This window comes from Suncus etruscus, chromosome 1, assembly GCF_024139225.1.
Source record: "Suncus etruscus isolate mSunEtr1 chromosome 1, mSunEtr1.pri.cur, whole genome shotgun sequence".
Lineage (NCBI taxonomy): Eukaryota > Metazoa > Chordata > Mammalia > Eulipotyphla > Soricidae > Suncus > Suncus etruscus.
The window spans coordinates 154,230,474-154,250,299 of record NC_064848.1 but is presented as its reverse complement, the minus strand read 5'-3'; the positions used below and the strand labels follow the sequence as shown (position 1 = coordinate 154,250,299).

The following is a 19,826-nucleotide window of genomic DNA, read 5'->3' as shown; positions in this document are numbered from 1 at the left end:
GAGGGGGCTGGAGAGATAGCATGGAGGTAATGTGTTTGCCTTACAAGCAGAAGGTCGTTGGTTCAAATCCCCGGCATCCCATATGGTCTCCTGAGCCTGCCGGGGCGATTTCTGAACTTAGAGCCAGGAGTAGCCCCTGAGTGCTGCTGGGTGTGACCCAAAAAAACAAAAATAAAAAAAACTGACTGAAAGGTATTAAAAAAAAGTTGCGAAATTTTTATTGCAAGTTTATAGGGGTTGGAGAGTTTTTCAGTGGTAAAGTGCTTGCCATACATGCAGCCAATGTGGGTTTAATCCCCCGCAACACATCCCTGAAGCTCCACCAAGAGTGATCAGAGTGATCTCTGAGTGCAGAGACGTGAATAAGCTGAATATAACCCAAAAGCCAAAAAAGAAGTTTGTGGTGGTGGTTTATTTCTCAGATGGAAAGTTGTTTCCAAATCAGTAGAACCTTGTAAATCAGTGTTGGCTTTAGATGATAACAGACCAAATGTCACAAGCCTAGATTTAAATAGAAAGGAATTAAGTTGTATTCCATCATAAAATTAACAGTGAATGGTTAAAAACTAACCAATAACATTCATTAAATAGAATTTATATACTTACCTTGCACATTTCCAACCTATATTTGATTTCTAACACAAATATGGCCCTGAGCAGAGCTATCTATGTCCACCCTCCCAGGACTCTGCTTCTCCCCCAAAAGCCTACATACAAGATGATGCTTAATTCAGTTACGATTATAAAGTAATTCAGTGGTGGTGTCATGATCCATTGGCAAGCCTAGCTGCTCTTGGGCTTTTCTAGACCTTATCTTGTAGCCTCAGAATAACTGCCTTTGAAATGAGCAACAGCACTGTCTTCCAACTAAAGTCAAACCCCAGATATGAAATCAAATGTCCCCACCTCATAGGAAACCAATGATCAGAAAGACTAACTTTTTTCCTTTTACAATTTTGGAGGACCAAACTCAGATGGAATCAGAATTTAGAACCTGTTTTAGCATACATTCCTTTGTCATCCCAAAGTTAGCTAATTGGGGCTTTGAGGTCATACCCAGCAGTGCTCAAAGATCACTTAGCAGTGCTTCAGGGACCAACTTCGTGAAGTCTTGCACATTCCCAGTATCACTCATACAAATGTCCTTTGTTCCTAAACATTTCAGGTTTTTATTAACCCCCCAACAACTGCAGTGTTTAGGAGTTGGTTATTTCTGGCTCTGCACTCAGGAATCATTCCTGGTGGTGGGCTCAGATGACCATAATGGGATACCGGAGATAGGACCTGGATTGGCCATGTGCAAAGCAAGTGTCTTACTTACTGTACTATTTATTGTTCCAGCCTCAATAATCGAAGTTTTATGGAATATATCTTGTGTAGTCACACTTGTCTATCTCATCCTTGACTGAATTACCCTATTGTCTATCACTGAATCTTTATTTTTTTTATTTTTTATTTTTTTGGGTTTATGGTTTTTGGGTCATACCCAGCAGCCCTCAGGGGTTACTCCTGGCAGACTCGGGGGACCATATGGGACGCCGGGATTCAAACCAATGAATGACCTGCATGAAAGGCATGGCCATGCTATCTCTCTGGCCCCTATCTCAGTACATATTAACCTGATTCTGTGACTTGAATGAAACACTGGAACTCAATAGCATTACAAATGGCTACTTCTAAAGAACTGAAATGTGAGAACTTGCTGAATGTTTATTCTAGTTTTTTACCTTTGCCATGGTACCTCCTTGACCCCCAGTCTCCCATCCCATTCCATCCCCATATGGTCACTCAAGCCTGACGGAGTGATCCCTGAGCACAGAGCCAGGAGTAAATTTTAAGAGTACTGCCAGGTGTGGTCCCTAAATCAAAATAAAAAAAAAACCTTGTCCTTTTTTTTTTTTTTTTTTTTTTGGTTTTTTGGGTCACACCCAGCAGCACTCAGGGGTTATTCCTGCTCAGAAATCGCCCCTGGCAGGCACGGAGGATCATATGGGATGTCGGGATTCGAACCACAGTCTTGCATGGAAGGCAAACGCCTTATCTCCATGCTATCTCACCGGCCCCACAAACCTTGTCTTTTACAGATGGCCCAGCCACAACCCTAGTCATGAAATCTCTCCTCTGATTCCCCTAATACAGGTGCAGATTTTTCATCAATTCACTTTTTTAAATTTTCCCTTAGACCACACTTAAGCAGTAGTACTCAAGGTTTACTCCCAAATTCTGCACTTGGTTCCTGAATGCCCACACCAACAGACACACCTTTCCCCCATCCATCCTGCAGTGAGTGGTGGTGTGGCTTCGGGTTGGGGGAGTTTCTTCCTCGCCCTCCATGTTTCCCTCAGCCGGCCCCACATCCCACTTCCATTCCTGTGTCTGGATGTGAGGGGCCCTGGCTGGAACATCTTGCGTCACCTGATGGACGGACGGCGCTACGTCTTCACCTGGTGGCCGCCTTTCTTTTGGGGGGGGGGGCACAGGGAGGTGCTTAGGGCTCTGAGCTCAGAATCGCTCCTGGTGGGGCCAGAGAGAGATAGCATGGAGGTAAGGTGTTTGCCTTTCATGTCGAAGGACGGTGGTTCGAATCCCAGCATCCCATATGGTCGGTCCCCTGTGCCTGCCAGGGGCGATTTCTGAGCATGGAGCCAGGAGTGGCCCCTGAGCACTGCTGGGTGTGACCCAAAAACCAAAAAAAAAAAAAAAAAAAAAAATCGCTCCTGGCCGGTTCAGGGGACCATATGGGTGAGATGCTGGAGATCGAACCAGCATCCATCCAGGGTCAGCCATGAGCAAGGCAAACGCCTTACTGCTGTGCTACCACTCCGGCCTCATGTGGCAGCTATTTTTTTTTATGGCGCCCTGTTGCCGAAACTCCTCCGGTTGGCTGACGGCAGCGATGTGGTAGAGATGCCCACTCTGGCTAGACTAGAAGGTCAGCGTCACAGTCGACGTCGGTCCCGTTGTCATGACAGAGTCAACTGGGTTCAATGACGGGGACTTGTATCCGCAGGTAAAAGCTGGGCCTGTCCTTTTACTTTGGGAGCCTGCTGGCAGGGGGGTGGGGATAGGTGGGTCGATCAGCACTGCACTGGTTGGCCAATGGAGTTCGGGTCAGCAAGTCAAGTGTCCTATCCTCTGTACTATCTCCAGCCCATTAATTCATTTTCTAACATTCATTCTACTCACATCATCAGATTGTCACTGCCTGGGTTCAAGCCCTCAACTTTCCCCACAATATTAGGAACATCTCTAAAATGTTTCTTAATCAAGATCTCATTATTTCCAGCTACTGAACTAATCTGGGGTTCATAGATATAGAATACATGTTCCAATGCAACACTTTCTATATATACTATACTATTTTCTCTCCAGTTATTCCCCCCAAAATCATATCGACAGTATGAACCCTATTTTATACCTTACAGTCCACTTTAAAATTTTTTAAGGGGCCAGAGCATTAGGGCGTTTGCCTTGGAGGCAGCAGATTCAAGACTGTCCGATCCCTGCAGGTCCCCCAGCCAGGTGCGATTTCTGAGCGCATAACCAGGAGTAACAACCCCTGAGTGTCACCAGCTGTGCCCCAAGCCCCCCCCCAATTTTTTTTTTTTTTTGGGCCACACCCGGCGGTGCTCAGGGGTTACTCCTGGCTGTCTGCTCAGAAATAGCTCCTGGCGGGGCTGGAGAGATAGCATGGAGGTAAGGCGTTTGCCTTTCATGCAGGAGGTCATCGGTTTGAATCCCAGCGTCCCATATGGTCCTCCGTGCCTGCCAGGAGCAATTTCTGAGCATGGAGCCAGGAGTAACCCCTGAGAACTGCCGGGTGTGACCCAAAAATCACAAAAAAAAAAAAAAAAAAAAAAAAGAAAAAAGAAATAGCTCCTGGCAAGCACGGGGGAACCATATGGGACACCAGGATTCGAACCAACCACCTTTGGTCCTGGATCGGCTGCTTGCAAGGCAAACGCCGCTGTGCTATCTCTCCGGGCCCCCCAATTTTTTTTTTTTAAAGAAGTCAATATAGGGGCCGGGCGGTGGCGCTGGAGGTAAGGTGCCTGCCTTGCCTGCGCTAGCCTAGGACGGACCGCGGTTCGATCCCCCGGCGTCCCATATGGTCCCCCAAGAAGCCAGGAGCAACTTCTGAGCACATAGCCAGGAGTAACCCCTGAGCGTCACAGGGTGTGGCCCAAAAACCAAAAAAAAAAAAAAAAAGAAGTCAATATAAATGTCTACTTCAGAAAAATCCTACTGCAGAGGTGGAGTGGTGGTGCAAGCGGTAGGGCATTTGCCTTGCATGTGCTAACTTAGGATGGACCTCAGTTCGATTTCACTGGCTTCCCATATGGTCCCCCAAGCCAGGAGCGATTTCTGAGTGCATAGCCAGGAGTGGCCCCTAAGTGTCACTGGGTGTGGCCCAAAAAGCAAAAAAGCAAAAAAAATCCTACTACAAAAATATGACCTAAAGGACAACTAAAAAAATAAACAATCTTGATCTGCAAAGGAAATTCTCTTTTCTGAATTCTCAAGGGTCGTTTTCCTCTACAGCTCTTTAAGAGTGCTCATTACTTGTTTTCTGTATTTTTTCCAACACCAACTCTAGACTTGAGCTCTAAGAGATAAGGGATTTTTGTTTTGTTTTGTGATCACATGTGGCAGTACTCATATTCCTGGCTCTGTGTTCAGGAAGATAACCTAGGTTGGATATTTGCAAGGCCCTACCCTCTGTGCTATCGCTTTAGCCCCACTTCAAAACATTTCTTTTTAGGTAAGGAGCAAATTACACATTGAGAAAATGTAATAAATATAGAAATATTTTTTAAAATAATGACAATATTGCTTTAAAAAATATTTACAGGTAAACTGCATTTAAAAAGGACCACGAATGAACTCAGTAGGAAACCAGTTTTGAATTTCCCAAAGTACAATCTTTATAATTTCAAAGTTCCCTAAACCTTAGACATAGATGTTGTCTATAGCCTTTGTTTGGGGGACTATCCATGGTTTTATGCTTTGGGGATTGCTCCTTGTAGCACTTATGAAGCCTATGCAGTGCTAGGGATTATATTCCAATCTAGGTGAATTCCTTCTAGATATAGAGAATGTGTTCAGTTCAGTGGACCCATTTTCCTGATCCCATATTCTTTTTTTTTTTGGGGGGGCACATGCACCCTGTGACGCTCAGGGGCCACACCCTGGCTATACGCTCAGAAATCGTCCCTGGCTTGGGGGACCATATGGGACCACAGTACATCCTAGGTTAGTGCTTGCAAGGCAGATGCCCTACCTCTTTTTTTTTTTTTTTTTTTTTTTGGTTTTTGGGTCACACCCGGCAGTGCTCAGGGGTTACTCCTGGCTGTCTGCTCAGAAATAGCTCCTGGCAGGCACGGGGGACCATATGGGACACCGGGATTCGAACCAACCACCTTAGGTCCTGGATAGGCTGCTTGCAAGGCAAACGCCGCTGTGCTATCTCTCCGGGCCCGATGCCCTACCTCTTGTACCACCACTCTGGGCCCCATAGATTTTTCTGAATTACTAATATAGTTTTGTTTGTTTGATTTTGGTTTTTGGGCCACACCCAGTGATGCTCAGGGGTTACACCTGGCTATGTGCTCAGAAATCTTTCTTGGCTTGAGGGACCGTATGGGATGCCGGGGGATTGAACCGTGGTCTGTCCTAGGCTAGTGTGGGCAAGGCAGATGCTTTACTGCTTATGCCACACCACTCCGGCCCACTAATATAGGTTTAAGATTAATCTAGGATTGTTCTATATTAGTGCATGTGGTTCTGTTCTCTCGGGCCTGAATTGTCACTGGAGGGGCTAGAGACTAGCTTTTATTCTCTGATGTGTCATTGAAGAAGAGGCAAGTTGTATGTTGCTCTGCTTAGCTTCTTTTCCTGCATCCTGCAAAACTGATTACGAAATGATCTATTGGGATGTTATGAATATGAAAGGATTTGCTGAATCAAAGACCAATAATGCTAGTCAAACGAGTAGGTGGTACGGCAGTCTTCCTAATTCCAGATTAATGGTGCTTCTATGATCTTGTGCTTCTTTGATTCTTTTTTTTTTAATTTTTTTATTTTTAATTATGAGAACAATGATGCAAAGAGGACAAGGTAAAGTTACAGTGAAAGAACAATCGCTCATAAACAGAGTTCTCAGAAGAAATCCCCTTGCTGATGCCTAAATATTGAACTTACAGACAAAAAACATTAAGGGGCCCAGAGAGATAGCACAGTGGTGTTTGCCTTGCAAGCAGCCGATCCAGGACCTAAGGTGGTTGGTTCGAATCCCGGTGTCCCATATGGTCCCCCGTGCCTGCTAGGAGCTATTTCTGAGCAGACAGCCAGGAATAACCCCTGAGCACCGCCAGGTGTGGCCCAAAAACCAAAACCAAAACCAAAACAAACAAACGAAAAAAACCATTAAGAAAAATAAGGCAGAACCCATGTACAATTACTTTGTCCACAAGTCCCCAGATTGTAGGACATTATAACATTTCTTAGGAGTACACAAAGCAACCTAAAGCCATGAGATCTATGTGACTCCTTAACTTTGAAGGCATAGAATTTTTATATATTCATGCACATACATAGCTTCTTTGGTTCTTTCCTCTTTCAGAGATTGATAAGTCTTACTGTTGAACTCATGCATTCTTCACTTTTCTATGAAAGTTAATTTCCTCAGAAAGTGAACTTCTTACAATTCTTATTGTTTTTTGGTCATACCTGGCAGTGACTATTCCTGGTTCTGTTCAGAGTCATTCCTGGCAGACTCGGGGGACCATATGGAGTGCTGGGGATTGAACTCAGGTCAACTGCATACAAGGCAATTGCCTTTTCTGCTATACTATTGCTTTGCCTCCCAATAAACTTTTAAACACTTATATCTAACACTTATTTCTGTTCAGGTAGGAAAAACAAAAACTACTGAGTAACTCTTTTAGATTGAAATCTATTACTGCATTTCATAAGAGGCTTACCAAACAACTCATGAGAAGACAGGGTTTTCCTTCTGTTTCTTCAATGACAGAAAATTTTGGTATATGAGGACAGTGTGTACTGTGTTCACTTACAGTGTCCTCTAAATAGGCACGAAGTTTCTGTTCTGTCAGCTCTGGAGACTAAAAATAAGAAATTAAGTTATGGAGCCTGAGTGGTGGTGCAAGCCGTAAGGCATCTGCCTTGCCTGCACTAGCCTAAGACAGACCACAGTTCAATTCCCCCAGCATCCCATATGGTCCCCCAAGCCAGCCAGGGCCAGGAGCAATTTCTGAGTGCATAGCCAGGCCATGGAAATAATTCAAAGGGCTTGAGTGCATGCTCTTCATGTGGGAACCCAACGTTTGATTCTCCAGCACCATCTGGATCACAGGAAGCAAATTCTGAGCTCCCACCCCAAGTACTGCTGGTGTGACCCTTAACCCATCTCCCAAATAATAAACTAAGAAAAAACCAAAACAAAACAGAAAGGTACTTGGGTTCATGAATATGCTCCAATGATCAAACTCCATCTATCTTTCCACCTTAACAAACCCGCATTATATTTCTGCATAAAATGATTGCAGCAGGTACAGTCAAAGCTAGAGGTTACTTTCTCCCTCTTGTTTCTGCAAATATATTACCAAATACAACATTTCAGTCCTAGATCTGTTTGTGTTAACAATTTGTTAGCATAATTTAATCATCTGTTAATGGAGTGAAATAAGAGAATGAAAAGAATTAAAATCAAACATTTTGGTGAGTGTAGGGAGGGTGTCATACCTGGCAGTACTCAGGGTACTCCCTCTTAGCTCTATGCTCACGGCTCACTCCTGGTGGTGCAGGGGGATCATACATCGTGCCAGGATTCAAATCACAGTCAGCACTACAAGGCAAACGCCTTAACCCATGTATTTTCTCACTAGCCCTACTTTGCTATTTTGGAGTCACACATGGTAGTGGTGCTTGGGAAGGCCCTTAGTAGGCTTGGGAACCATGCAATGGTGGGAATAAAACCTGGAGTTCTCAGATGTAAAGCATGCACTCCAGACTTTTTTTTTTTTTTAATGTTAAGTAGATTACATAGGAAAATAAAACTTATTTAGTTTTATTTATTTATTTAGGGGCTACACCCAGCAGCACTCAGGGGTTACTACTGGCTTTGCTCTCAGAAATCACTCCTGACAGGAGTGGAGCAGGCTTGGAGGAGCATATCGGATGACAGTGATCGAATCCAGGTTGGTCCAGGTCAGCCTCGTAACAAGGCAAAAGCTCTACCTGTTGTGCTATTGCTATTACTTTTTTTTTTTTCTTCCGTAAAGCTAGCCATTCAAGTCAGAAAGATAGTACAGAGATAAGTTGCTAACCTTGCATATGGCCAACCTGGGTTCAATCCAAGCATCCCATATAGTTCTCAGGAATGGTTCCTGAGTGCAAATTCAAGAGTAACCGAGCATCAACAGGTATGGTCCAAACCAAAATAAAACTGTTGCATTATGTTAAAAAAAAAATGAAACCACTAGAATACTTAGCTCCTGAAGCACTTTTTGGTTGTTTTTTTTTTTTTTTTTTTTGTAGTGGAGGACCCCGCTAGTAGTGCTGAGACCCATCCTAGTGGTCCTAGGGAGAACGTGTGATGCTGGGACCAGATGTCCCAGGTTACTTACTCCTGGTGATGTTTTGGGATGCCAGGATTGAACCTGGTTGAGTGTGTACAAAGCAAATGCCCTACACACAGTACTATCACTCTATCCCCAGAAATTGTTCCTGGCAGGCTCGGGGGACCATATGGGATGCCGGGATTTGAACCACTGTCCTTCTGCATGCAAGGCAAGTGGCCTACCTCCATGCTATATCTCCGCCCCCCCCAATTTCTATATGTATGCATAAATACATATGAACATTTGTATATACATGTTTATTTTTATTTTTTTTTGAGGGGTTATACCAGACAGTCCTCATAGGCTGCTCCCAGTGGTGCATGCAGTTCCAGCGATCAGTTAAGTTCGAACCATTTAGTCCACTTTCTTTATCCAGTATTTTAACATCTCTAATACTGAAAGTATGAATAAGGAATGGAGCAATAATGCAGCAAATAGGTCACTCCTCTTGCATGTGGCCAACCTAAATTTTATCCCTGGCTTTACATACTGGTCCAGAGCCTGCCAAGAATGATCCCTGATTGCAGAATCAGGAATAAACCCGCTAGGTGTTATCCAAAAACAAAAAACAAAGACACCTGAGTAAGTGTCTTCCACATAGTTTCACACATGGAAAAGCTTTTGAAGATCAGAATCAAGCCATATAAATTCTAGATGAGTTTTCCATTAAAGAAAGTAAGTAGTGGTACATTAACAAGTTTATCAGGGGCCAGAACAATGGTACAGTGGTTAGGACATGTGGTTAACCTAGGTTTGACCCCTGATATCCTATATGGTCCCCTGAGTCCTCCAGGAGTATTCTTGAGTACAGAGGAGGTACACCCCTGGGCACTGCTAGGTGTATCCCCCAAACAAAACCTAAACAAAACACCAAGTTAAACAACTTGGATCTGGGAAGTTGGGTGAAGAATACCATAATTTTCATTATGTTGGCTTTAAAACCTAAAGCCAAAACCTAAAACACTAGGATATTTTAAAACTGTGAACTGAACAATTAATATCAAATGAATGCAAGGTTTGGAAGACATGCACAACATGCTACTGAAGGTTTAGAAAGATATATATAAAGATACAGAAATTTGAGGCCGGAGAGATAGCATGGAGGTAAGGCGTTTGCCTTTTATGCAGGAGGTCATCGGTTCGAATCCCGGTGCCCCATATGGTCCCCCATGCCTGCCAGGAGCAATTTCTGAGCCTGGAGCCAGGAATAACCCCTGAGCACTGCTGGGTGTGACCCAAAAACCAAAAAAAAAACAAAAAACAAAAAATGATACAGAAATTTTTTCATATAAAGAAATCTGTTGTTAAACACTTACATGAGAGGGGATGTATAAGCCACACTGACACATGACCACACCATTTGTTATCCTCAGGTTGTACCTAGAAGCAGAATTGCAATCACAAAACATCATGGGCAGGGCCTGGAGAGATAGCACAGCAGCGTTTGCCTTGCAAGCAGCCGATCCAGGACCAAAGGTGGTTGGTTGGAATCCCAGTGTCCCATATGGTGCCCCGTGCCTGCCAGGAGCTATTTCTGAGCAGACAGCCAGGAGTTGCCCCTAAGCACCGCCGGGTGTGACCCAAAAACTAAAACAAAAACAAAAACAAAAAAGAAAAACATCATGGGCAACAGACCTGGAGCCCCAAATCTTTTCAGCAACAATTTGTATTTTCTTTTGGTGGGGTAGGAATTCCACTCACCTTTGAGTGAGTGTGGGAACCAATAATGCTGAAAAGGTTTTGAAAAATTCTTACTTTGTACATACAGGACAGATGAGGGAATTTGTTTCCCACTCAATCATTATGATGTTGAAACACTTCTCATCAAACTGCAAGCTCTTTTCATATTCACTGATGATAGACTGTTCTGCAAGATAAAGGAGAGTTAGAATGCTTTACCATACTTCATCTTGACTGTTTTGTCTTCATCTGGACTGTCTTGTCAAAGGCAAGTGCCCTACCCTCTGTACTATCGCTCTGGCTCTGCTTTTCACTTTTAAAGACATTCTCCATGGAGGAGAAACATTTAAGCAAAAATCACTAAATATTCTTGTTTGGGGCCACACTTAGCTGTGCTAAGGGTTTACTCCTAGCTTATACTCAGGAATCACTCCAGGCAGGTTCGGGGAACTATATGGGATACTGGATATTGAAGCTGGGTTGACTGTGTGCAAGACAAGCAACTTACCCATTGTACTACCCATCTGGTCCCTAAAAATCGCTAAATAATTAAAGTGCTATAAGGCTAGCTTTACTTGGGGCTGGAAAAATGGTACAGGTATTGCATATTGTATATGGAAATCTGATCACTGCCAAAGGTCACTTCTAAGCACTGAATCGCTAAGCACTACTAGGTTTGCCCACACACCACTACGCCCCCCCCCCAATTAAAGGCTAGATTTATTTTAGATTCCACACTTCCTGTATTTCTTCTTTGTGTAATATAAGGGGTGACGCTGTAAGACAAAGATACAAGGAGACAATGTTCACAGATGTCTGGAGTAATAGGAATAGAGATATAGATATCTAGTTATGTACTCTATCCATAAGATGACAGGATTGCTATTACCTGATATTTGTCCCTTTGCTTTGTTGCTTTAACTATCATGATGTCTATGGTTCACAGATGCATGGCTGTGGTACTCACATATTTACTTGTGGTACTTGCATGGTCAGCTATGGTATTTATCAAGGGTTTCACATTTTATAGTGCTTGCACACAACTCACCAGGGATAAAACACATTTTGTTTTGAGGCCGTATCTGGTGATGCTCAGGGGTTACTTCTGGCTCTGTACTCAGGAATTACTCTGACAGTGCTCAGGGTACCATAGCCAGGAATCAACCCAGGTCATCTGTGTGCAAGGCATGTGCCCTACCCACTGTACTATTGTTCCAATTCCATTGGGTCAAACATGATACACCATTTTTTCCCCTTATTTATTTATTTTGGTTTTTGGGCCACACCTGGCAGTGCTCAGATGTTACACCTGGCTATCTGCTCAGAATAGCTCCTGGCAGGCACGGGGGACCATATGGGACGCCAGGATTCGAACCAACCACCTTAGGTCCTGGATTGGTTGCTTTGCAAGGCAAACACCGCTGTGCTATCTCTCCTTTTTTTCCTGTTGGTTTTTCAATGCCCACTGTAATGCCCTGAGATTATATCAGGTTGGCAGTGTACAAGGCAAGCACTTTATCTGCTATACTATACTCTAGCTTCACTTGTAAACATTCTATCTGAAGTAATTATCTGGGGTGCCTATGATACCCATGCATAGTGTTTTTTTTTTTTCTATTTAGATTATGTGCTCAGAGTACCATGTAGAACTGAACATGGGTTAGCTGTGTGCGAAGCAAGCACCCTGCCCACTGTACTATCGTTCTGGCCCCAACTCATGCATATTCTTGCTCAGGATGGCACTCTTGCCAAGTTGCCTCAACATCCTTAAATGTGGTGCTTCACACACAACTAGATGTAGTGCTCTGGAAATCACATGCATTGTCCTGGTGTCTGGAATTCCTGATAGTAGAGCTGTCAAGAATATACATGGTTCTTCTGGACAAAAAAAAAAAAAAAAAAAGAATATACATGGTGCATGTGAGTGGCATCAGAGATGGAATTCACATTAGCAAGGCAGGCACTTTTAGCTAATAAACTATCACCACAACTATTATTAAACTATTAATAAAGATGTACTATAGTACCCCATAAAATAAATATGGAAACTATATACACAGTATTTGTTTTGTTTTTTTTTGGTCACACCCGGTAGCACTCGGGGGTTACTCCTGGTTCTATGCTCAGAAATCGCTTCTGGCAGCTCGGGGACCATATGGGATGCCGGGATTCAAACCATTCTGCAAGGCAAACACCCTACCTCCATGCCATCTCTCCGGCCCCGACTTTCTTTTCTGGCCACATCTGTTGGTGACTGGGGGTCACTCTTGGCTTTGTGGCTGGAGAGATGAGGAGTTGTTCCTCCTTGAGCTCAGAAAACCCTGTGGTGCTGGGGATTTAATTCAGTTTCCTCTGCAAAGTATATACTCTGCCCATTGAGTTTATCTCCAGCCCCTCTACTAGTATCACAGAGTATTCATAAGAGGAAAGATCACTGAGTGAAATTTGAGAAGATTTGGCACACTTAGGACATCCAAAATATTACAGTAAAAATAGTCTTCTACTTTTTTTGGGGGGGGGCGGGGGGGGGGTCACACCTGGCAGTGCTCAGGGATTACTCCTGGCTCTATGCTTAGAAATCGCTCCTGGCAGGCTCGGGGGACCATAATGCAATGCTGGGATTCGAACCACCTTCCTTCTGCATGCAAGGCAAACACCCTACCTTCATGCTATCTCTCCGGCCTCTAGTCTTCTACTTTTTATTTTATTTTAATTGGCTGGATAAAACAAGGTCAAGGCCAATTTTGGTTCATATCTCTGGCATCCTAGATGGCCTCCTGAGCACCACCAGGAATAGCCTCTGAGCACTACACAAACAGCAGCAACAGCAAGAGCAACAACAACAACAACAACAACAACAACAGAGTTTGCAGTAATTCAATTTAAGATGGATATATTAAAAGGGAAACTAAAACTAAATCTGTTTAAATAAAGGTCAGCATTAGAGTAGTTATGATATAGGATGTAAGGATTACCCTAGTCACCTTGATCAAATAGTTCTTGTTGAATCTTCTCAAGCACAGTCAGATCCATTAGCTCCTCCAACTGCAAGGAAAAGTATGGACATTCGACTCTTAAACTTATAATCAGCCAAAATGTCTCCAATTATCCATACTTAAAGACTGGCTTGAAGAACCTAGATTTACTAGAGGTAAATCAGTTATTTTTTTGATAAAGGGGTTAATATGGTTATACTGAGTTAGCAAATGATTAAAGTACCAGTTACAAATTAATAGAAGCAAGTTTGGGGGATAAAGTAGTAGCTCAATATGTGGTTTTGATAAAGCTATATGTCCACTGAAAGTTCCTAATTTCTGTAAATTTTATTTTGGGTTTCTCTAAGTGGAAACAAAACTTACCTTGTCAGGCTTATGAACTCTAGTTGTGATTATATTATACAACATTTGATATATTATAGGTATATTGAAGGTATTACAACATTTTAGAGTGTCCCCTTTTTTGGGGGGGTCACACCCAGCAACGCTCAGGGGTTCCTCCTGGCTCTATGCTCAGAAATCACTCCTGGAAGGCTCGGGGGACCATATGGGATGCTGAGATTCGAATCACAAACATTCTGCACGCAAGGCAAACACCTTACCTCCATGCTATCTCCCCAGCCTCATTTTAGAGTGTCTTGATGTTTTCAAAGTAATTCCCATATTTCTTATTAACATTATTTTCTCCTTTTACCCATTTTATAAATGTAATAAGCAAAACAAAACCTCTAAGTGGCAGAAATGAATCAAGAGTCAATAGTGAAATGAGGACCAGAATACTTTTAATCTAGTCCCTATCCTGAAACACAGTAAATAGTTTTTCATCCACATCTACTTCCCAGCACTTAGTTTAGAGTCATTTTTAAAATTCTTAGCTTCTTTTTTTTTTTGCTCACACCCGGCAGTGCTCAGGGGTTCCTCCTGGCTCTATGCTCAGAAATCACTCCTGGCAGGCTCAGGAGACCATATGGGATGCAGGGATTCAAACCACCATCCTTCTGCATGCAAGGTAAACACTTTACTGCCATGCTATCTCTACGGCCCTCCTTTTTTTGTTGTTGTTTGCTTGTTGACGCTCAGGGGTTACTCCTGGCTATGTGCTCAGAAATTGCTCCTGGCTTGGGGGACCATATGGGTCATGGGGGATTGAACTGTGGTTCGTCGTAGGCTAGCACTTGCAAGGCAGATGCCTTACCTATAGTACCACTGCTCCAGTCCTGAATTAGCTCCTTTTTTAAAAAGAAAGATTCCTAATCATACCTAAGAAATAAAAATTTTCATGGGTTGACCCAGGAAGGAAAGTAACTTTCTCTTTCTTCATAAGTGATTATAAAGCAATAAGCCAATAATGTGGTATATAAGAGTCACTAACCTAGAAGACAGTCTAAACAAAAATAGGAGAACCAGGATTAAAGGTAGTCAGAATCAGGGCTGGAGAATAGATGAACTTAGGTTAGGGCTTCTTTTGTTCGTTTGTTTTGGACCTGGTGACACTCAGGGGTTACTACTGGCTACGAGCTCAGAAATCAGTCCTGGCTTGGGGTCCATATGGGGTGCCGGGGGAATTGAACCTCTGTTCATCCTAGGTCAGCTGCTTGGCAAGGCCCTACCGCTGTGCCATCGCTTTGGCCCCCAGATCAAGGCTTCTTAAATCTTTTTCCAGGCCAGAGAGACAGTACACTTTCCTTGCTGTGGCAGGTCCAACCTGGCAGTCCATATGGTCCTCCAAGCACCTTTAGGAATACCTTAAGTACTACTTGAGCATAAAGCTAGGAGCAAACTCTGAGAACCTCTGAGTACATCCCCCTTGCCTTCTCCCAAGGGAAAAAAAACTTTTCTACTCATGACCCTTTATTTCTGAGGAATGCAACATGGGCAATTGCTGCTAGAAGCACCTGGGATTCAGTATGTGACTGATCTTGAATTGACTTTTGTTAGTTGCACATTCAGAAATTTCCTACTTTTGTCAAATCTTCTACAACTGCCTCATTCAGTATGGGATCCCAAACAGTTTAAGAAGGGAGGGCTTAGAGGGGTTTGGTAACCAGATTTAGAGAGGATAAGAAGTAAGTATTCCTGGTGTTACAGAACCCTCACTAAAAATACATATCACAATCTGACCTGTGCCAAGGACTCAGGAGCACTCTCCATTGACTGCAAAGCCTTCCATTCTTCTTCCATCACCTCTTGCACTAGAAGAGCATCCTGCTTTCTCTCTGGCATATTGCCTCTAGCCTGGCGATAATGGCTCAGGAGCCTGTCCCGGCTGTTTTTCATTCTCTCCAGGCATCGCTTGGAATAAGGAGAAAAATGAGCTCTTTTTAAAAAAAGGTAATTTCATTAAAAAATAATACTCACACATTAGTTGTTAAATAGTTTTAGATTACTTCTTTAAAAGGTAATTCCATTAAAATATTCTTAGGCTGGGCTGGAGCGAAAGCACAGCGGTAGGGTGTTTGACCTGCATGCAGGTGACCCAGAATGGACCTGGGTTCGATCCCTGGTGTCCGATTTGGGTCTCCAAGCCAGGAGCGATTTCTGGTGCATAGCCAAGGGTAACTTTTGAGAGTCACCAGGTATGGTCCAAAAACAAGCAAACAAACAAAAAAACAAAACCAAAAATAAACATGAGCTATTTGTTAAAAAAATTAATAGAAACTTACACGCACAAAATTTCAACTGTATCTTTTATTTACTTTTTTTTTTGGTCACACCCGGTTGCTTTCTGGGGATACTCCTGGCTCTAGGCTCAGACACCACTCCTGGCAGACTTGGGGATGGTATGGGATGCCGAGATTCAAACCTCAGTCCTGGGTCGGGCACATGCAAGGCAAACACTCCACTGCTGTGTCATCTCTCTGGCCTCTCAACTTTATCCTTAATTAGTTATGTCTGTATATTCCCTCCAGTCCATATTCACATTGTAGATAGGATCATGCTTTATTACTATGTTTTCAGATGACCATATTTCATATTCTTTCTTAAGTGTCAATTTCCTTAACATCTGGGTGAAAACGTTCAAAGTCACCTGTGCAAATATGGGACATTTAGGTTGCTTAAAAATAATTGCTATTCTATAGTTATGGGTAAGTTCTCTTTCTATACAATGGTTCTCAATGTGGGGCAACTTTCTTCATTAGAGAACATTTATCAATGTCTGAGACAATTTTTGGGTTGTTAAACGTCTAGTTAACAGAATGAAGTAGGTAGAGAACAAGGATGGTGATAAATTCTAAGATGCGTTGGATAGTTTTTAGGGTAATTTTCCCTGCCCTCTTTTACTTTTTATTAATTATGTCATAGAGTTACTACTTCTGGGATTCTGGGAGTAGATTAATAATATATTTTGGGGGAGTGGGAGTTTGGGTCTCATCCAGGGATGCTCAGAGTCATTCCTGGTGGTGCTTGGATGTTCTGGTTTTTGGGTCACTCACACCTGGCTGTGCTCAGGGGTCACTCCTGGTTCTATGCCCAGAACTTGCTCCTGACAGGCTCGGGGGATCAATATGGGATGCAGGTATTCGAACCACTGTCCTACTGCATGTAAGGCAAATGCCTTACCTCCATGCTATCTCTCGGGCCCACAGGCAGGTAATATTTCTGAGGCTTTCAGGAACTACGCTGAGTTCAGTTCCGTTCAGAAGTGAAGTAGGAGGCAACACAGTTAGACTTACTGAGGCTCCTCTGGAGCTCAATAACATCTCTCTGTGACATATTTTCCTTTCATTTCCCCTTTTCCTTTTCTTTCTCCAATTCACCACCAAACCCTTCTTCTTTCTTTTCCGTCTGTGTCAGGATCGAACTTAGTCTCTCTCTTTTTTTTTTTTTTTTTTTTTGGTTTTTGGGCCACACCCTGTGACGCTCAGGGGTTACTCCTGGCTATGCGCTCAGAAGTTGCTCCTGGCTTCTTGGGGGACCATATGGAAGCCGGGGGATCGAACCGCGGTCCGTCCTAGGCTAGCGCAGGCAAGGCAGGCACCTTACCTCCAGCGCCACCGCCCGGCCCCAGTCTCTCTCTTTTTTCGTTTCTGGGCCACACCCGACGGTGCTCAGTTGTTACTCAGGGCTAACTCCTGGCTCTGCAGTCAGAAATTACTCCTGGCAGGTTTGGGGGACCTCATGGGATACCGGGAATAGAAACTGGGCCAACCCCGTACAAGGTAAACGCCCTACTTCTGTGCTATCTCTCCGGCCCAGGATCGAACTTCGTTGTAAAGTTATCTTGCATCAAGTTCGTCTATAAAGTGCTTCCAACAGGCGTGCTTGGAAGGCGCAGAGTAGTGGTCATCACCAGAGTACACATGACAAACAAACCCGAATGCAAAATCAAGGGTTCCTGGGCCAGCCCAAGCTAAAATAAACCCGAATCCAAAATTAAGGTCCAGCAGCTCTGGGAGGAGACAGGTTGGCGCCTGGGTTCCAGGTCTCGGCGAGGTGGACACCTGCGTGGAAGATAGCGGTCCCCGGGATGTAATAAGAGACGGACGAAAACCCAAGCACAGCTCCCCCAATTCCGCACTCACTCGTCTGAAAGTTTCTTTCCAAGGCGGCGAGTTCCCCGTTTTGTACAGCGAGCGATGCTGAGAGCCGGACGGTTCGACCATCTCTCACCGCTGGAGTGGACGACAGGAAGTCCCGCCTCGAGAATCGCAGAGAACTCTGGGAATTGTAGTTTCCGGGGGGGGAAAAAACACAAGAGCAGCTGCTGAGCCAAAAAATTTGTGAAGCGTGGACTTCCGGTTCGATGGTCCCACACAGGGATAAATTAAGGAAGCCGAACATGGCTCACTATAGTGGTGACATTTCTGAATGAAACCCAACCTGGATGAAGGAAGGTCAAGTGTTGTTTTGTCATCCGTGCTTGGGGGAAAACTATGTGGGAGTTCTCGCCCTAGTCAGGGGGAAGAAAGTTTGTTTTTTCGGGGGCAAGTTTGAGACTAGTTTTACCAACGGTTTTCTTTCAGGTCATAGCAGACTTTCACAGGCTAAGCCATTTTTTTTTTTTTTCGAAACAAGACACTCTGCGTTGATCTCCCGTCCCGAAGGCTGCACGACTAATTGAACACTTGCGAGGCTCAGCTCAGGCGAGGACCAGCCACAAGGAGGCCTCCGCTTCCCAACTTCCGTCAGGTCGGCCGCGCGCTTCCGGCCCCGCCGCTCGCTGATTGGTGGAGCTCGCCGCCGGCCGGCCGGTGATTGGCGGCGCGCAGGGCGGGGCGTGCCGAGCGTTCCGCGTGAGGCGCGCAGTGGCCAAGATGGCGGCCGCGGAGAGCGAGAGTACCGCTAGCGACGGCGAGGCCTGGCAGGCCTGGCTCCCCGACCACGTCGTGTTCTCGCGGCTGCGGGAGGGCCTGAGAAGCCGGAGCCCCGCCGAGGCCGACAATCCCGTTTCTTCCCCGCCGCCTTCGCCGTCCCCACCGACGCCGTCCCCGTTGCTGACCAAGAATCTGGTCTTGGGCCTGGGCGGGGAGCTGTTGCTATGGGACGAAGCGGGCGGCGCCTTCCTCGTCGTCCGCCTTCGGAGCCCGGGCGGCGGCTGTGACGAGCCTTCCCTCGCCCAGTACCAGGTACTTGCGGCGCCGAGACCGGGGAATGGGATGCTCCGCTGCTTGGCGGCTTCTTCGGCCGTTCTTTTCTTTGGGGATTGGGGTGACACCGGGAGACCGTTTGTGTTTGTTTTTTTTTTTTAATTTAATTTCATTTAATTTCATCTTGACTTTTGGGTCACACCCAGCAACGCTCAGGGGTTCCCAGGCTCTACGCTCAGAAATTGCTCCTGGCAGGCTTGGGGGACCACATGGGATGCCGGATTCGAACCGCCGTCCTTCTGCATGCAAGGCAAACACCCTACCTCCATGCTATCGGCCTCAGCTTAGCACAAATTTTAATTTTTGTTGTTTTTTGTTTTGTTTTGCTTTTGTTGTTGTTGTTTTTGTTTTTGGATCACACCCGGCTGCGCTCGGGTTCCTCCTGGCTCTATGCTCAGAAATCGCTCCTGGCAGGCTCGGGGACCATATGGGATGCCGGGATTAGAACCAATGACCTTCTGCATGAAAGGCAAACGCCTTTCCTCCAGGCTATGTCTCTGGCCCTATACTTTGTATTTTTAATCACAGCAACAACTTTCAAAATGCAACCTGTAGCTTGTTACAGGGAAGCAAAGACTATTCGCCTACTGGTCTATCAGTATCAGCTTTTGATTATTACTAGTGATCTAAAAAAAAGATTGAATATTTTTATATATCAAACCTGCGTGTTTTTTTTTTTGAGATACACTGTCAAAGTCAAGTAGAAATATGATGCAGCTTGAGAAGATAGATAAGAGCCACTGACAGAAGAAAAAAGTTTGATGAGAATCAGTGAAGAGCAGCAAAAAACAAACCACAAGCCAACTAACAAATACAGTACAGTCAGTAGAAGTTTAACATTTCAGAACCGTCTTTCAGAAAAGATTTAGCTTGGAGTGATACCCTATGCATAAAACCTGCCATTTTAGTATTCCTGAAAG

The 19,826-nt window shown here is 44.4% G+C and overlaps 2 protein-coding genes across 2 annotated transcripts in view; one reads left to right on the top strand and one right to left on the bottom strand.

Annotated features, from left to right (window-relative positions):
- Positions 1-457: 457 nt before the first annotated feature.
- Positions 458-17,926, bottom strand: RPAIN (RPA interacting protein). The gene is made up of 7 exons (XM_049776068.1): positions 17,842-17,926; positions 15,440-15,610; positions 13,307-13,367; positions 10,398-10,509; positions 9,959-10,022; positions 6,984-7,124; positions 458-501 (listed from the first exon to the last, which is right to left on the bottom strand). The coding sequence occupies exons 1-7, from the start codon at positions 17,920-17,922 to the stop codon at positions 472-474; spliced, it is 660 nt and encodes a 219-aa protein (XP_049632025.1). The 5' UTR covers positions 17,923-17,926; the 3' UTR covers positions 458-471.
- Positions 17,927-18,573: 647 nt separating this feature from the next.
- Positions 18,574-19,826, top strand: part of NUP88 (nucleoporin 88) — a 47,758-nt gene continuing 46,505 nt past the window's right edge. Inside the window, exon 1 of the mRNA XM_049774406.1 lies at positions 18,574-18,885. Coding sequence (XP_049630363.1) covers positions 18,574-18,885 — 312 coding nt within the window. The remainder of the gene's footprint in view (positions 18,886-19,826) is intronic.